This window comes from Anarrhichthys ocellatus, unplaced genomic scaffold, assembly GCF_004355925.1.
Source record: "Anarrhichthys ocellatus isolate YVR2014 unplaced genomic scaffold, GSC_Weel_1.0 scaffold20, whole genome shotgun sequence".
In the NCBI taxonomy this organism is placed as follows: Eukaryota; Metazoa; Chordata; class Actinopteri; order Perciformes; family Anarhichadidae; genus Anarrhichthys; species Anarrhichthys ocellatus.
The window spans coordinates 3588029-3607559 of record NW_022280050.1 but is presented as its reverse complement, the minus strand read 5'-3'; the positions used below and the strand labels follow the sequence as shown (position 1 = coordinate 3607559).

Here is a 19531-nt window from a genome sequence, read left to right as displayed (position 1 = left end):
CATATACTTTGATGTAATGGAAAATCAAAAGAAAGGTAAATTGCCTCCTCCAGTGTTAATAAATTATAATACAACAACCACTTGCAGGAGAGCACAAACATTACACTTTTGAGCCTTAAAACACCCTATGATAAAAGTTGCCTGCATGGTACATGTTATGGTGCTATCTATTATCATAATTATGCACTTCTTTAACCCAAATAAATAAAGATGTTAAATTCATTCATCTAATAAATATATATGTATATTACAGTCAATGGCACTTGATTCACCTTACTGATAAACCTAGCATAAGATAAACACTAAAACGTATTTAAAGCCTTTGTGTGTGGTGTGGTGTGTGTGTGGGGTGGGGGTGTGGGGGGTTGAGAGGACTTAGGGTGGAAGGACAGTCAGAGTGCAGGATTTCTGTCCAGATGTGTGGGCATATTGTAACCCCAGGAGGTGTTCACCCTTCTCTTAAAGTGTAAAAGCAGGCAGCAGCTGGTTCCGAAAATAATAACCTTTAGTCACATTGTTTCCTATGCTCCCATTGTCTTAGTTATTTTTCTGTCACCGCAAAGTCACTGCTTTCAAACTATTACAAATAGCTTAGTGAGCACAATACTATCACGATCTAAACGTTTTATTTGTGTCATTTACACTGAGCCACCCCTGGGGAAATGATTACCCTGAATATACAGAGAGATATCGCCTTCAACAGTAATGAACTCTGATAACTGAGGAAAAATGAATATGTTTGCTTTCGATGAAACCATGAAAACAGCAGATATAAGAAACAAATATTCAGAATCACAGGATCAACAGCAAAATGACAGTTTAATTCACTATAACACTGATCATAATAAAATGTATTCTAACATGGGCATCACTCTCCCTGCACTCCCAGAGTACAGTGCTGGCAGCTCAGTTCAGTATTAAATCAACAACACCTCCAATATGAGACTATATCTTATCGAATATGGATACTATCTTCCAAAGCGTATGAAAGCCACCTATAAGTCATATGCAGCTCTGTTTCACCCATTACACCTACAAATCCTTCTGGCAGCATTCATCTCTGCTGTGTTCGGTGTGACAGGTGCAACGGAGCCGACGCACAAATTCATGGGGTTTGGGCATCCTGTGTCAACCAATGGCAGCGCTTCAGTATTTGTGGCTGGCGGGGTTTCGGGTGACTGTCGTGCACCTGTGCCAATCACGGAGCCAGTAGGCGGGGTTCAGGGACTCGGAGGTGTGTCTGAAGAATACGAGTCTACAGCTGCATACTGTATCCAAGTCGGGGAGTAATGGCATGAGTAGTGCTTTATACTGTTTAGACAAGCTTTACAGTGCGCGTAAGAAACTTAACATTCGACTCTTTGTGCTCTCACGTCAGTCACTAATTTGGCCTGCAGGCACCGAGAGGCGAGGCGGAAGACTGTCGGACAAATTGTAAACTTAGTCAAGAGCGACTAAAGTCCCCAAAACTCACAAGCTGAAGAGGCTTCAAACGCAAACGATTCATCCTTTCTGACAAAAAGGATACGCTGCTGGACATGTGAATTTAAAGGAGATACTCGCCAAGCACAACAATGAAACCAACGACTGTCCCGTGTTGCTTCGGCTTTCTCCTGACTTGCCTTTTGTTCGGGTTGAGCTCTTCGCAATCAGGTGAGTGGACGGCATCCGTGTGCTCCACGGTGCGCAGTTCTGTGTGTCCGTGGAGCTGCTCTGCGCGCGCTGAGCGCAGTGGCATAGTTACTATCCGTGGAGCACACTTTCCCCTGTACTGTTGTTGTTTTCATGCATGTTACATAGGGTGTTCCTCCCGCGTCCTGCTGTCATTTCAACTATCAGTCAGCATCATAATGTTAAGAAGCGTCTAAAATGGATTGACGTGCACGCAGAAAGAGCGCATGCTGAAACACAGGTGCTGGTTTGAGCAGATGGCAGGTTGTCGCGGGACATATCTGTTGTGATGAGCTGAATGAATCAATGCCAGGGACTTGCGCTGTCTTCTTCGTGCACAGAGCGGCACTGTTGAATTTGAGAGGGGAACGGGGAGCATTTATTGTCCAATTGCACGTGTCCTTCACACAAGGTGTGGACAAACACGGAGGAGTGACAGCCTCGCTTTACAACCGGCTACTGTGCTCTTGTCTTCCCTCCTGTGGCTAAACAGGCTGTCTAATGCTCGACTGTGTTTCAAAAGTTCCCTCTTGCCTGTGTGTCCTTTCCCTGATCAACAGCAATATCAGTATAGAAATAATATAATGTAACTCCTGCATCGTTTTTTTATATTTATTTTGAATATCGGTGCGTCCGTCAATTTGATCAACTACTTTAAATTGAATGTCCTGCAGGGACTGGCTTGGAAATAGTCTATTGTTGTCTTTTCGTACTGATCCTCTCTCACCTGAGCAAACGGTGATAACAGTGGTAGACATTCATACATTTGCATTCTGAAAACGGGATCAAAGCGGACCGGATTACCATGAAATTACATTATTCCCCATTTTATAGTGAGTCCCTTCGGGGATTCCGTGGACCACAGTTTGACAATCCGCGCTGTAGCGCACAGGACTTTCTCACTGACAGTGGCAGTACCGTGTGTACAGTGCAGCGGCGCTCTTTACGCACAGGGGAGCTAAGTGCGCTCACCGTCTGTGTGTGTGTGCGTGTGTGTGTGTGTGTGTGAGAGAGAGAGAGAGAGAGAGAGAGATCGAAGGGCTTGTAAATAACATGTCCATAATTCACACACGTTCGCTTCCTTTATCCATTATTTCGTTCTTTCAACGGTTTTTAACGATGGTCTTTACACCCAGTGCATACAGATTGCACCCAATCATAGCGTAATATCTCAACATCGTCTTAAAAGTCGTTGAATTAAACTGTTCAAGCAAGTGTTGAAAATCTGCAATGGATGTGAGATCATATATTCATACGGTGTCACATTTCTTTTTTTTTATTTTACGAGTGGATAGTTCTGTCCCATTGCACCTGGTCTTAATGTTTAAACATCTTAAATAAGTGAAACTGTTTTCCCAACAGTTTTAGGTACATCAGCACATTGTTTGACGTGAAGACATATTTTGAGGCATATTTTTCAATGCAGACATTTGATCTTATTACCAATGAAAGCGTAATGCGCGGACCCACATCTGTAACATGGTCAATACGATCTGATTCCAGTAGAGCCTCAAAAGGAACAGAGTATGATTGAATTAAAGGTTGGATGCGGATTCGAGAGGGACTAGGTGGGATGCGTGTCCTCCTGTCATTTTATGCACGTAACATTTCTCTATGTGAAAATGATGAGAAAGTCAAATGAATCATCCCTCACATAAAAAGAGCATGCATTATTTGCCACAGACGTTGTGCGATGGAAATCGCGGCTAATTAAGGAAACAATTTGGTTTTAGATTTGAGGGTCATTTTGGGCAGATTAGAAAAACAATATCCTTCATTTGAGTAAGTTTCGATTTGTCAAGAATGTTGTTTTGCAGTGTTTGTCCAAACAAGCGGTATACTGTTAAAAAAAACCCTGATTTCATTCTATCAGAACAAATAGACAATCAAACGATTCCCTGTAGGACTACCTGTGTTTCAATAACTTCCCATATGAATTTCTTGGAAACGGGACAATCCAGCACGGCGATCAACAGTGGTGACAGTTGCCACAGGCTGATCGCGTACCCTGGTGGAGCTCTGAACTCTTCTAAAACGTCGACGTGGAAGGTAAAGGAACACAAAAGAGAGTCAGAGACTAACGTAAAAAGAGCGGATCATGCACGTATGGTCGTAGCCTACACGTGGGTTAAGTGCTGCATGTGAGTAGGAAAGGCAGAGAAAGGCAACGTAATATAATGTGTTTGTAGTGTGTGCACGAGCGCGCGCGAACGAGTATAGTTGTCTGCCTGTGTTGGATTCGCTTTTGGGTGCATGCTCTACAGGGATTTTCATGAAGCAGGCAACTTAAAGAAACAAAACACGCAATTATTGCGCCATTGCTTTCTCTGTAAGTTTTACTGATGCAACCTAATCTCTCTTAAGGAGTCATTAAAAACGTAATACTCCATTCCTGAGTGTTACAAATATTTTACCATCAACATGCCACCTTTCAGCAACTGTGAAAATCAGGGCCGTTCTAGACCAACACAAGTTTTTGTATATTGCCGAGGGGCTTTCGCGTTCTGTAACTTTCCCAGGAGAATCCTGCAATCCTTAAATCGAACACCACAATCACCTAAACTGGAGTTAAGGGGTTCACATGACAGCAGGACCCATGTCTGCAAGATGTGAGTGTTCCAGTCCCCGGACCGCTCTTTCATTTGACTGCAGCAGTACACTGGAGCTGGAAGATAGAGGTGGGGGAATGCATACAGCTGCCGATTCTGAACCATATGGCCACATTCCAAAACTCTATTTGTGTTTATGAATATTCATAGGTTTTGTGCGCAGGAGCACAGGGAAGTCATCTGTTCCGAACGCAACTGTGTATGCGTGGAGTGGGTTTTCAATTAGCATGTAGATAAACATCCTTAAATGACCTTGTTTTACAGCTCTCTCAGCAGTTTCCTCTTTGCTCTGACTGAAAATTGAGTTTGATTATTAAGGATTGTACTCGAAAGAGGGATGGACTGCCTTCTAAAACTTAATTGTTGAACGATAGTTTGATGGCTACTCTTTACCGCATCCTTGATTTTATAGAGGCCCCGCTGTTTATTGGACTGAAATGGACAGTGCAGTTCCACAGTGAAGCATGACAGAATGTTTACAAGGGGTCGAGTGAGGCACGCAGAGAGACTCACCTAAAAAGGAGGATTTTCTTCTCTTTTGCACTTTTTGCACTCTTTGTACACTATTCTTTGTTATGTATTTATTTTTCTTCCAGTCTGAAGCATATGGGAAAGAATGGTGTCATATTTAGCGGCCCACACGGCTCCGCTTCTCCACAAAAGCCCTCTTGCAGTCATATCTTAGCCTGCTGTCGCCTGATAAAGGAGCTTTGACCCTCCACTGCCACCAGGCTTTTTTATTAGAAGAATGGCAGTCTTTGATTAGGTGGTGATCCACTTCCATTTGTTGGATAAAGGAATGTGAACCTTTGTGCTTTTATCTCCTCTGTGCCTGTCGGGGTGAGAGATGAGGACCAACTTAAGGCCATCGATCTGCTTTATGGAGAAATCTGTGAAACTAATGCAATCTAAATCTTCCTGGATTGCTTTTATAAATCGTCAAGAAGTGTTTTCAGATGTAGATAATGGTATTATTGTTTCCTCCTTCCTGGTGAGTGTTTGTTGATTTTTCCTTTCAGTAAGTGACAATGATAAAAACTAAAATGCATACCAACACTGTCCTATTGCCCATCCCTTGTCATAAGTTACTGACAGCCAAAAGAAAAAAAAAATAGCCTGAAGACATTTGCTGCTCAAAAGAAATTCTAACCATTTTTATAGTGCTTTCCTCTCCTGGGGATTTCACCCTGTCGTCAGATAAAGAATAAAAAAACCTTCTGTTTGTGTAATCTAGACTGTAGTTTCATTGTGAGAAGAGTGGAAACCATTAAGTTTCCTATAAATCTCTACACTTCTCAACAAACGAATCACTTTTGAACCGCTGGCATCAATAATACATGTGTAGTACCCACAATGCGGCCCAAGAATCCCTCATGAAAAATCACTCTGGGACTGAAAGTGTTGTACAGTGACCCACTCAAAAGTGAGTCTATGACCTTATTGTCCATAATGGTGTTTTTTATTCTGCTATGATATTACTGTAATATTCTTTAAACATCTCCACAGGGACTTATGTCTATTATATCTGTATCAAATTCTTTAAAAATGTATTCAATTACCACATATGTCTTTATTTAGGATGACAAAGGGGATTGTATCATTATTTTTTTTTTCATTCTGAAGACACAACTGCAGACATTGTTTTCCAGTTTTGACTTGTTGATGGGCTGATAACCAGTCAGACTGTCTGCAGAAATGATTGGATCATATCCCGTGTGACCTTTACAAGCACTGCGCCCTCATTTATCACCTGCAGATATGAATGCACCATACATGTGCATGTGCTTTGCCATGCATCACGATCGGCTCGGCTAATAAATGTCCTTTTTGTGAAGGATGTCGTAATTGGATTGAAGCATCACGCATGTCTGTACATGCTTGATTTGACCAGCTGTTTATCATGTGTGTATTTAAAATGCAAATTCTATGTTTGAAGCGTGCTTTACAAGCAATTAGTTTACTGCAGATTTGATAGGGTCCGTTCAAAACGGAATGCTTTATGCTGTTTTTCACTGCCTCTATGTTTCTCTGCTTTTTATGGTTTCTCTTTTTGCTTGCTGTAAATTGAGCGAGCTTTGAGTTTTTGTGTGCAAGAGAATGAAAGGGAAAGGAGCAAGAGAGATACACGCAAATAGAAATTCTGATAGGGCCTGTGTTGCACAGAGGCTGAGTGCTGAATACACAGCATCCAAAGACCTTCATTAAAAAGGTAGTGCAAAAAAACCCCAAAACAGTCAGATACACAAACACAAGCAATATCTTTGACAATATACCACAGCTAGTTTAGACAGATCAGGGACTTGAGTTTCAGATGCGGGGAAATCTATTCAGTTGGCAAATGTGCATTTAGGGCCACCAAGGAGGGCTTGCAGCATGACAAAACAATACAATTCTCAGGACTTCTGCTACCATTCAGCCTTTCTGAGTGTGTTGAAATGGGATCGACACAAACAACATTCAAAGAAAAGAGACTAAACGAAGCGGTTTCATCTACAGTCACCTCTGCTGCAAGGCTGAAGTCTGTCGGGCTAAATAAGTTATTTGTTCAAAAAAGAAAAGGAAAAAAGAAATTTTTTGAAATGGTAAAAAAATGGCACAAAATGTTGACTCAAACAGTAAGCAAGTAAAACAATGACTAGAACCTTACCCTATCTCAGTTTCGCACAGCTTTTCTCAGAGAGATAAATGATGACATTCAAATTTGTGTTTTTGCTAGATATTAAAGAAACAGTTGTTGCAAAATTTTTTATTAAACATTTTCAATGTATCCTCATACACCAGTTTGTACACTATTTTACGAAAAAGTTACTCCTCAAGTTCCGCAACACGTGTCAATTTCCGCTCCTTACATGCATACAGTCTTTTCAAAATCAACTCTCGTCTTCACAGGAAACAACTTAGTTAGGTTTAGGAAAAGACGGTTTGGGTTAAAATAACTAGAGTGGCGTTACTTAAGCACGGAAGTTATTTAACAAATACATTAATGTTGACTTCTCGTTTCACACGGGGAATGAACAGCAGTCTTTTAGATGAAAGACCGTTTTTGTTTGTTTGACCCATCTACCTCCCCTCCGCCCCTAGCGCCTTGTGTGTTTTTTTGAGATCTTTATACTTCCTGCTTCATAATAGCGTTTGAAATGATTTCGTGGGATATCTACAAATTACAACGCATTCATTTTTATAGGTATAGCTACGGACGCTAAATGAAAACCTTGATAGGATTCACATAAAGTTGTGTGTCAGTGTGGACTGGCATGCCAGCGTGCCTCACATGTTGGTGAACACACTCATTGCACACTTACCCAAGCACACATGCTGCCTTCACCCCGGGCCATCGGTCTAAGGTATAAGGCAAATGAGCGAGATTCAGGCCTTTTAAACCCTCGCTCCTATGTTCGCTGTAGACAATGTAGATGTCGGGAGTCTGAACGCATCATGTATGTCTGTCTGTTTTTTTGTGACTTCTGATCCCCTTTGTTGTCACTGCTCCTCTTCTCACAATAGGCCCCGTCTGTCCTCCGCATCTTCCTGAAGGGCTGCAGAAGGCTGTCAGCCACTGACCCCTTTGACAACCAAATTTTGAGGGCTTCAAAATGTAGTGACAAAGGGTCTGGGAAAACATGCGCATATACTGCATGTGTGTTGATGTGTGCGCGGACTGTGTCTGTCAGTGTTTGCACAGCTGCATGGTTGGAGGGATAGAGGGTGACTGACAGACTAACCGAGCTCCAGAGACTCTCCCTCTCTGCTCCAGTGTCTGCTTTTTCCTCTTCCTCCACCCACCCTCTGTCTTCATCCGTGGCTTTGTAAGCCTCCGCATAATGTGGTAGCATTATAATGACAATGGAAATTATGGCTGATCTTTGTTAAGACACACTCATTACTGCCGCGTTTCAGAAAAGGAGTCCAATGATAAGAGTTGGTCTGCCTGTTTTCTTTCTCTCTCTGAAGCGACAGCCTGACATATTGGAGTGATGTGTTTTATTCTCACTTTTTTTGTGAATTTTTTTCTATTCCAGCGCAAAGTTAATAATGGTAGCAAACATATGAAAGGATGATAATAGGCTGACAACTTGGGCATGAAAGACTAGCTCCACCTTCAAACAAGCTTTTCATGCAGTTCTGTATGTGGGTGTTAAAGGGCTGATTTCTCTCAACTCTCTCCCTCTCTGTCTCTTTCCTCTTTTAGTAATCCCCTTATAAAATATTCATAGCTAATCTGCATTTACAATGTAATTACAGACAGGCTTTGAGTGATATCGGATATGGCCGGTGGAACACGCGCTTCACGCAAAATCTTTGATTTGTGTGCCTGAATAAATACAAAACAGGCTTGGGGGTTAAGGTTCAAAGTCCATTTTTTAATAAATTCAAACACACCAAACATTTATTTAAACTAGTTGGTCTGTACAAATGTAGTAAGAATTGCCATTTTCTTTCGTGCCAAGAACTCACAATGTAATGTTACATTTTAGGATATACTTTTCCTTGGGACTTTTGCATTGGAATGTAGTTACTTGGCCCTTTCACAAGGCCTGTTCAAGGCTGGACTGTTCTGTATGAAAGATACAGAGGTGGAATCGGGGGACAGAGCTGTGCCGCCGCTGAGCCTGCACAGGGGGTAGTCACATTGCTGAGCCGACGTCTGTGTGAAAAGGGACAGTCGGGTAGGCGGAACGCAGATGCTGTTGTGTTCAAAGTCATGCCTCTTTTGCTCCCGTGATGCTGTGTTTGGTTCAGTGTGAAAAGCAAAGCCAACAAATCGGCGGAATCTCTGTGTTAAAGGGGCTACCTGGGGGCGACCATGGCTCACTGGCGTAAGAGGGTTGTCTGGTAACCGCAGGGTCAACGGCTCGATCCTCGACTGGGACGTGCAACGTGTCGAAGTGTCCCTGAGCAAGACACTGAACCCCCGGCTCCCCGGGCGCCTGTCATTGGCAGCCCACTGCTCCCTATATACAGGGATGGGTCAAATGCAGAGGTCAAATTTCGTGTATGTGTATATGTATATGACAATAAAAAGGGTTTCTATTCTATTTCTATTCTGTAAATTGCTGTTGCGGTGCACACAGTCGTTATGACCGGCAGAATGAAATGCGAAAGGAAGTCTTTCTGTTTTGCCCCCATTGCCCGAACCCCCCGGTTCCCATCTTTTGGGCGCTGCTTGCCTCCGTTTAGTGCTAATGGAGCGGTGTGCCCTGTATGCTATTCTTGCAGGTCGATTTTTCACTTGTGTTAGAGGAGAGGGAGGGTGGCGTCCTTTTAAATGAAGCACTTGGCGTTTGTGACCTGTAATAAATGAGTTTGCAGTCAGTGATGGCAGCTGTAAGGAGACATCTGGGAGTGAGAGAGAGAGAGAGAGAGGGAGCTATTCAGACTGTACAGGGAAACCGTTTATCTATGCACGGATGAAAAATGGCTGCACCAAACATGCTCACTTTAAAAAAAAAAAACATGTGATAGGGAATGAAGAAACTGAAAGGTTATATGATGGATAATCTTACTGTACTGCCATCAGGATTAATATTAGTAGTCAGTAGTCAATTCCTAACACACGTTAGACGTTACATTTATTCTGATAATACATGTGATCATCTTTTTTTGTGTGCTTTTAAAGGCAGTGGTCTTAATTTTGCTTTAAAATCTCTTACAGGCGTACCACCCTCTGGAGTTACTGTATAAATACTAAAATATCAGTTGATTTCACAGAACTCTTTTTTTTTTTATTAGGTTATTGATTTTTATCCAGAGAGTAGGATCCTGAACATACAGGCATTTCAGTAGAATAATCATTGAGTTGTGAGTATTGATCAGCAGCTTTGTCATACACCACATTAAGATAATTTATGCCCCTTTAACATCAGTCAAAGATACTTTCATTCATAGCTACAGAAGGAATCATTTTGTATGGTTGTGATTTGGATTTTATGTGAGTAAATTTGTTTACAATGTCCTTCAACATTAAAGGATTCTTAGCTTGTATTAGGGTGGTTGTCGCTGGTGTAAAGGCGCAGTCACCTTGCAGCAGAGCAGAAATAGCGCAGCTCTCTTTCCCTGGATGTGAAGGTACATAAAGCACAGGATGAGAGGAGCAGGAAAGGCAATTGACCTTGGCTGCTTTTGGGGGCTGGCTATATAATCGTCCGGATGGATGCCACGGTTCTGCACCTTGGCAGAGAGGGAGGGGAAGAAAGAGGACAATGCTGAGTATGACAGTTACTGCTCATAGTGTAGAAAAGCAGATTTATTTTGAATTCATGCACAGTTGGTAAAAGTAAACCATTGTGCAAAAAAAAAAGAAATCGTAGCTTTTAAAGTTAATGAGAATGTCTAAAAAGTGATGTAACTTTTCAGCATTAAAGTGTCTAAAAACAACTAGACCTACATTTAGCTCACTGTGTACATCACCCCAATTTCCAACAATGTTCAAATCTTAAGGAAACTGTTATTTTAATCAATGAAACAGGTAGTGGCAGAAAATATTGTGAGTTCAATACTTGTGTCGATCTTTATTAAGCAAATTCAGACATACGGTATTAGAGAACTGTAACGGCAAGCTTTACATCGTGTGTGTGCGTGTGGTGGTGCGTTTGTGATGGGATGGGTGGGTAGGATGGGAGTGTCTTTCAAATGTGAGAGGAGCTGACTAACTGCAACCCAGGACCAAAGTCAACCCTGCCATTTCGCCCCGCTGTGGTAGACTGTTTACCTGAGACAGGGGTGCTTTATCTCTGCCAGTCACTGCTGCTCATGTAAACACACAGGGGGGAACACTGTATATCATGCTGTTTTAAGCCCCCCTGCCTCTGTTCCAAAACCTTTCCCCGACAGAGAGACATTATCCCCCGATGGCAAGGTGAATGGGGTGCTGATGTAAGATTATTTGTAGCAGCCAGGGTAAGACGAAAAAAAAGAAAGGATGGGAGGCGAAAGAGAGAATTCTCCTAATTTTAGCCAGAGAAGAGCAGGCAGGCAGCAGGGCACACCGGAGGAGAGGTGTCTTTCAGCGAGGATGGGACATGCTTGGGTGTCTAGGGAGTCTTGGTGAAAGTGGTCGCTATCACAGGAGCTGGACGGACAATTAATCAGCAATGTCCCAGTGGGGGAGCTGGGGCTCTGACAGAGACACTTCATTCTGCACAGAACACACACATACAACACAGACCTGCTGACAGGCTCACCCGTAGCGTCTTCTCATCTCTTTCTTTTTGCCTCTGTTCTCATGGCTTAGCTTGTGTCCTCCTCCTTGTCCTTCTTCCTCCTCTCATCTTTTTTTTTTCCTTTTCTCATGTCCACTTTCCCCCTCGTTGTCCCTGATCCCCTTGACTTTCTTCTTGTCGCTTTCTTTTGGTCGTCTCTCCTTCCCTCTCCTCTTCCCTCCTTGTCCTCATCTCCTCTCCTCAGACATTTGTATAGGTCTGTGAACCTCTTGATTTTAATGAATTGAGAGTCCCTCTTGTGACCTGACAGCTGTCTCCAAATTCTGTAAGACTTTCTTGTGGCTGTAGTGGGAGACAGGGAGGTGGGGAGAGAGGAAAAATGAGGTGAGAGAGGGTGGACTGGTGGCTATAATTCACCCTTACTGCCCCTCCCTTCTTCCCTGCCCTCATCCCTCCATTTCTGCTGGCACTGAGTGATTGATGGATTCAGGTTTGACATGGCCCGGTTCACCCGAGGGCGCGAGCAAGGACACTGGTGAGATTTAGCGTGATGCTGGGGAGAGGCAGACAGGGAAAGTAAAAGACAAAGAAAGGAAAGAGGGTGTACTCGACACTGTTGACCATCATGGCTTGCCAGGGTTGCCAGGGTGAGTAAGCTCTTCCTCAAACGGTGCACCTGTTCTGTTTTCCATTGCATCACCCTTTGGCTTTTCCGCTATGGCCAGGATGTAATGAACAAATATGATTTCAACTGAATGTGTACTAAAGGTAATGAGTTCCAATAATGAACCTCATCGCTGAGTGCAAAATGTAGACTTTTTTTTTTTCTGATGGAATTAGAGCACATTAACTCAGCTCACTGTTTGTGGCTAAAATCCAGTGCATTTCAAATGGCTTCAAAGCAATTAGGGTTGTAGGGGTTTTTCTGTTCATGCAGTATAAGTTCTAAAGGGGATCAAGGCATTTTAAATTGCATTTATAGATGACATTGTCATTACACTGGTGCCTGTACCCTATATGCAGCACATAAACAAACAGGGCTTTATTCAAAATAGAAAGCTTAAAAATAAAATAAGTATATAAATCTGTTGTTGATCCTCCTCTTCAACCTCAAGGCTACCTCTCCTCCTTAAGCAGTGACACATGAGCTGTAGATATTGTTGCGTTCATTGATATATAAATAGGCATTTTCTAATCATAAATATACCTACAGTAAGTCCAGTGTGTGTACGTCTCTGATTTGAATGAGCTGAGGCTGTGTTCTGTGTTCCCCTCCAGGGGGGTCCTGGTCTTCTCGGTAAGCAAACACTCACTTGACATAGAGCCAGGCAAAGGGGAACAAGGCCCACAGTGTCTCGCTGCTCCAAGTGCTTTGTCCTGGAGGAGGCTCCCGCCGTGGCTCCCTGCTCCTAACCCCACGTGACACGCCTAGAGATGAGGCATGCACTTGTCTCATGAACATTGTCTGTATAGGGATGTGCCTCTCCAGGATTCAACAAGTCAGACCTGGGAAAAACATATCTGATTAGAAGAAGCCCATCTCAGATGTTTTCTTTTTTTCCGTCACTGTTCCTAATCCACGCAGCAACCTTTTTTTTTATCATTATAATTCATAAATAAAAATGGATATTGGGAGAGCACAGATGGTACAGGGGAAAGTTTACCACCCAACAATGCATAAAAATGACCAACATCATATCGTAACCAAATAAATTGATGCAGGTTTAAAATAGCAGCCTGGTGGACAAGATGATGGAAGCATGAATAATATTGCGGAGCTATCTTTATTTTTAATGACAAACAATCTTATTTTGCAAGTGTATTCCTTTCTGTGAGACCATTAGGGCAATTCTTCTGCATTAGGCAATCATTTTTTGGCTTTACAACTTTGTTTGCTGCCTCATCTTCAGCTGCTTTTTTAATTATTCCCATGCTGGCCATTGTATACGCATGAAAACAACATGCTTCCATTTTATTTATTTATTTTTGTAAAAATCTCCGCTAAAATAATATTTAAATGTCTCCTTAAGCAGACAATATAGCAAGCAAGACCACCTCTTGCACTGATTGGCCAGGTGTTCCAAGCATTAAACATGATTAGATCATGTGTCATAAATTCCACCAATACGTTATGTTCCACAGCTGTATCGGGAATTAAAAAATGTCCCAATACACAGGCTAAAAGTGTGTTGTGTGATTGGCTTTTCTAACATTAAGAAAAGTCATGACAGAAAGAGTTTGAGGCAACGTATAGCTTGCACATTTTACTGCCACACAATTCCCAGCGGTATCTAAAAACACAGAGCTGGCGTTTTCAGCTTTACACACTCCGGAGACCATTAAGAACACCTCAGTTTTCGAGTGAGAAAAACTCTCTCAGCTTTATGTGGCCAGAAGGCCAAAAGGAAGAGAAGGAGATGCCTTTTCAAGTTTAGTTTCTCTTCTTAAGGCACGATGTAGCAAGGTACAAAACCCCTTGAGGGATGTAATTCCTCCTCTTCCCCAGACCTGCCTACCTCATGTCCTCCCAGTAAATAGGCAGCTTCGTCCTCTCAGTGCAGGCGATATCTCCCAATCTCTGTCTGCATGGCGATGAGTATATATTGTGTATGTGTCACCCAGCTGTGTCTGGCTATGTGAGCGGTAAACACAACGACAACAGGTATCTGCTGTTCTCCCTCTCACAGAGCGCCTACCACCCTTCAGGCTTTTTGCTCACTGTCTGGCTTGGCAGCAATGTGAAGTCAATAGGATGAATAAAACATACCTGAATCAGAGCCCTCTACCCTGGGAAATGTCAAGCTGTCAGTATAGCTTAATGGGAAAAACATAGGGTCGGTCCCAAGGATCGGACTGTTTACCGCATAACAGCAACAGTTTCTTTGTATGTTACAAATGCACAAACTCTGGCAACCACCGTATTAATGGGTTCCATGAATGATGAATAGGAGAGTTCAAGTCATTTTCATTTAGTAGTTACTCGTTGGAGAACTTTACTCATAATGATCCAGCATGTCTCAGAGGGACACACTATTTAATTTTGTAGCTCAGTAGGCAGACATCTTTTCTTCTCACTTAGTTAGAGATTCAGTTTCCATTGTGTGAACACTTGTGTGCACCTATGACACTGCAAACTGCTTTGGGTAAAAACATCCTCTAAATTGCTTACGGTATTTGCATTTCATTCAGCTGGTCTGACACTGAAAAGCTACCATTTAACATGCAGTACTACCCATATTACACAACACTCATCTCAGCCTTTGGTGGTGGTAGCTAACCCCTACAGCTAATTATCTTTAAATTAGGGCTGAGGTCTAGGTTTAATTAGGCCTAGCCATGAGGAGGTTTGAAGCTCAACAATAACTCCAGCAACTTCAGCTGCCAAACCTTATCAGCCTAATGGAGACTCAAATACTGAGGGCCCACGGGGGCCCGGCAGGCTAGGCTGACTTTCTGCCTTATGCCAACCAAGACACACACATATACACTGCTAATAATCAAGACGTGATGAAGTTAGTGAAGCAGGTTGTGCATAAATGTGTGCGTAGCAGAGAAGTTAGACTTTTTAATTGCATCATTTAAATGACTTTTTAGTGTTGTTGTGAGCTACTCATACTCAACAAACAGTCCAACTAGTCCAACCTGTTTCAAGAGCCAGTAAACTCTATGTAGCTTGCGCCTGTAAAAAAAATCATTTGAAATACTCCTATCTCCTGAACCTTCTATGGTTGTTCACAAACTTGGCCTGATGCAGTATATATCTCTACTTATTCAGCAAATTTGTTACTGGTCTGCTGGTTCTTTGTAGCCATCTGGTGTAAGGTAGGCCGTCCGTCCTCTGAAAAAATCCTCTCGGATGAAAACAGGAGGCTGTAGCCAACCAGAGCACAGATCTCACTCTTCCATGCCAGTGCCTGTTTCTTACCTTTATTCCCCTGCCATCTCCTTCTGCTGTGGAAATCATAACTCTGCAGTTAACACTGAGAAAAGGGAAGTATTGAACAGGGATAGTGTACTTACATTCTACTGACCACAGCGTTGTCCATTGTTTGGAGTCTTATGCACATCAGCTTTGTACATATGTTTCTGTACACACACACATACAAACCACTGACTACACATGAACGGTACACACATTACATACAGGTTACGTGTGATTTGGCCCCAGACAGCAGATAGGCTGCCAGGAAGGGAAAGGTCCATAGGATGAATTGTCATGTCTCCTCCTCCTCTCCCCACCCACCATCTGCCCCAGCGTTTTCCCTAACTAAATAACTGTAATAGGAACAAGCATTATCATTAGCCCATCTGAACATGGAGAGAGAGGGAGTCATTGATAAAAAGATCAGAGGGTAGCCATTGGAGAGAGGGAGGGAGGGAGAGAGGGTAGGTGTGAAAAAAGAAAAAGGAAGGAGGCTTCATGGTATTATTCAAGACATTACGAGCTACAACAGACAAACATTACAGAGGGAAAAATATGGTAAGAGAATATTAGAGACCGTTTTCTAAAACCCTATCATGATAATGTGATCAGCAGATAGGTAATGAGTAAAAGAGGAAGAAATAAATGATTGAGGAGGAAACATAGAAAAGCAGCATAGGGAAAAGTATGCTATTGTAAGTAAGAAAACACAGATTGGCATGCATGTGGTTTAATTTAACGGATCTATTGAATACAAAGAGATGAGTGAAGAGCTGAAGACAGGGCTTCTTAAAGCTCACCATTCACACTGCAAAAACCAAAACAATCCATTTCTGCTGCCGGGCATGGGGTGGTTATGGGGTGATTGTGAAGACCCGAGAGTGCCAGAAAGTCAAGATTTCCATAATCACGTGGCAAAAATAGGCAAAAAGGAGAGGAAATATAAATTATGACTACTGAATTGGAAATGTATTCTTCAAAAATAATTACGGAAGTCAGTGTGCTAAATCATTATAAATCACCTTCATGAAGTATTTTAACCCATATTGACCATTTGCATGTCAGTTACTCCATTTTACAATACCTTGAGTTCGTAAAGAAAACTTTGTTTTAAGTCAACATGGGGGTAATACAGGGTGGGTAATTGATGTACACATTTTGGGGGTGAAGTATTCCTTTAAGGACCTTCCAATCCAGGATTGTGGTTGATTTCTTTAACAACGAATGTTTACAATTGCAAAGTGTGTCTTGCTACAATACTTCTCTCATCTGTTTACCTGTCCTTTATACTTGAGACACAAGTAGCAAGACAGGCAGCAAATGGATAAATAAAGACTGAGTAAAAATCGGCAGTGGGTGTGTTTGTTCTGTGGGGCATGTTGGCCGCCTCTCTGCACTGACAGCCAGTCTGTCTCAGAGGATTGAGTGACGGAGAGGGGCAGCGAAGCTGGCAGAACGCTAATGGGCGTGATGCTAATGAGCTCCGAGCCAACAAACACGCTCTCCCTTCCCCTCCCCTGACCTCTGATCTCCTCTCTTGTTTGTTTAACACCCTCACAGGTAAAATGCGCTGAATTCAACCGCGTTGCCAGAAATGAGGAAAAACAGGCTTGAATAGCAATGAATGAAGCCTGTTTGAATTGAGTCGCAATCGTTTACTCTCTATCAGTCATTTTACTATTAGGAAGCATATTTTGACTGAAGTTCATCAGTACTCTCTGCTATATTTTAAATTCAGCCATTACATACAGTACAGATTTGCACTTAGTATTGATCTACGGTAGTTTTAAATTGTATACCTTCAGATTTGATGTGAAGCTGTAAGAATGTAATTGACATTTAAGCTTTTTAAATGTAAAAATAAAGCAAATTATAATAATAATGATCATCATAATAAAACTTGAGTGCAGTTTAAAAGCACTCAAGCACTCAAATCTACTGCTCGAGAAAAAATTGTGTAAAATTGCTGTACTTCCACAAGAGAAGGGCAATTTAGTTCACACCGGGACACACAAATGGACTCAGAAATAACCATCTTACCCTCACCCCTTTAAGCTTATGGATGATTTTCTGTGCTTTTTACCCTCTTTCTCTTTAACAACCTGAGATGTCTAATGCTTTTGTCCCCTCACTCCTACCCTGGAGAAATGTCACTTGGTCCGGCATCGTCCGTCAAACTGGCATCTCTGACAGAGCACTCGGCTAAAAGGCCATGCTCCGATTGGCATAGGATCCCCTGGCTGTGCTGTGTCAGGCTGCTGCCTCCTCTCCTCTCCACATTATTAGCATTCTCAAATCTGCAAAGATATTGACTCCCTCCAACATTCCTAAGCCATGTCTATTTTCTATTATTCTAGTGTTGCTTCAACCTCTCGGACGAGTTGCGTGGATTTTTTTTTTTTTTTCCCAGTTGTGCACGTGTTGTTGAGAGGCATTGCAATTAAATTAAGTCAGCTCGTTTCCTTCACTTTCTTGTTCTTGTTTGAACATCATAAAATATAACCGCTGCGCAGTAAGCTAAATCTGTTTTATATACTGTATATTTGAACAGTGTCAAGGTGGATCTGCAATTCTAATCCAATACACTTTTTGTCGAATTCAGTGAATATCTACTCGTGGTCCACTAGCTGTCTGTTCCGCGGTGAAAAAAGTCTGGTGTTCATACACAACCCTGGCTCTGTAAATGGAAAACAAACAAAGTGGCTGGGACTGAGCCCCACAATACTATTCCAGCCAGGACAGGGGAAAGGCCATTGATGTATAAAGACAAAGGCAAGGGAGTGAGAGGGATGGTCATTTTGGCACTGACAGAAGGTGTGTATTGGTTCGGGTGTTGAGTTCAAAATCAACAATCATTCTCGAGAAGTGCAGACTCCACCTTTTAGTGCTTGTTGTTTCAAAGAGAAAAAAAATCCTCTTTATTGTAACTAACAATCGATGCGCTGATGAAATGCAGCCGGAATTCTTTCAGTGGGCTGACAACACTATTAATTGCTCATCCTGCTTTATCTGGTGCCTTTAGCTAATCACAATTCAGTTTGATAGGAATGAGAAGGGACCATGGGGCTGTTTATAGTCAGGGGAAGTCATAATACTTCTACCAATAAAGCTGAGTCCATTTGTGACACTGGATGCCAGTTGGGGCCACTTGGGTTCTTTAGGATTCCCTTTTAATTAAGTGTAAACAACTTCATTTGGCCCACCACTAAATGCAGTTTAGATGTCTCTGTACTTTCCTTAATTAAAGGCCCAATGAGTAGGATTTCCTAAAAAAACAATGCATAGACTCATAAAGATATAATCCCTCCCAATCATCATTTATTTTATTGTGTTGAGGTTTCTGACCCAGCCTGCTGCCTGTGTTTACTCTTTTCTTTTCATTTCGCTTTGTTCGGGACATTTCTGGGCGTCATCCTCTATAAAAATGTCGTAACCAGGTGTCAGATCGTGAGCACGTACGGAGGAAGCTACGGAAACGGTGGAAAAAGCGGCCAAAAAAAAATATCAAGGCAAAACAAGCGAACGAAGCTTGTTGCAAAATGAGAGTGGGTCTGGGGTGGGCTTTCACCCATTGGTGAGCATCTCAATTGTCATTGAGGGAGGGAGGAGAGGCCGACTTTAAAATGTTGTTTCCAAACTGCAACCAACAAATCCTACTCATTCTGACTCTTCATCCAAACACATTTTGTCACACAAATGCAGCAGTATGTTGTGTGATCGGTTATATGGTTCAATGGTTATATATGTTTGTGGTCAGTGAGTTTGAGAATAAGTACAGTAGACTAAGCTGGTCAGTTGCTGTGTGAGAGCAGCCCAAGTTGCTTTCACTGGAACCATGAAAGCAACTTGACCAGACAAACGGTAGAGCTATTTGTGGTTGTGCCCGAAATTCCTGCACAGCAACCTCCCAGGCCTCATTAATTAAAATAATTTTAAAATGTCTGTGAAATCTGTTAGACTTGCTATCTTTGACTGCATGTTTAAGGATACAAATATACACACCTATTAGCAGAGTGCTAAAATTATTAAAGGGAACATTTTAAGAAAACAGTTGGTTTTCCTTGGATTCTCAAAGGATTAAACAGAGTATCTTTAGAACTTTTTATAAAGCAAAAATACCTTAATCTGATTTATCATGGTGTAATTGTGCTCGTTTTAGAGCGTTTGTA

General features: G+C 42.1%; 1 protein-coding gene across 5 annotated transcripts in view; it reads left to right on the top strand.

Moving 5' to 3' along the window:
* The first annotated feature begins 1273 nt into the window (after positions 1–1273).
* Positions 1274–19531, top strand: part of erbb4b (erb-b2 receptor tyrosine kinase 4b) — a 272516-nt gene continuing 254258 nt past the window's right edge. For all 5 annotated transcript variants that reach the window (XM_031858651.1, XM_031858650.1, XM_031858649.1 and 2 more), the window contains exon 1: positions 1274–1653. In XM_031858651.1, the coding sequence (XP_031714511.1) occupies positions 1575–1653 (79 nt within the window). In that variant the 5' untranslated portion in view covers positions 1274–1574. The remainder of the gene's footprint in view (positions 1654–19531) is intronic.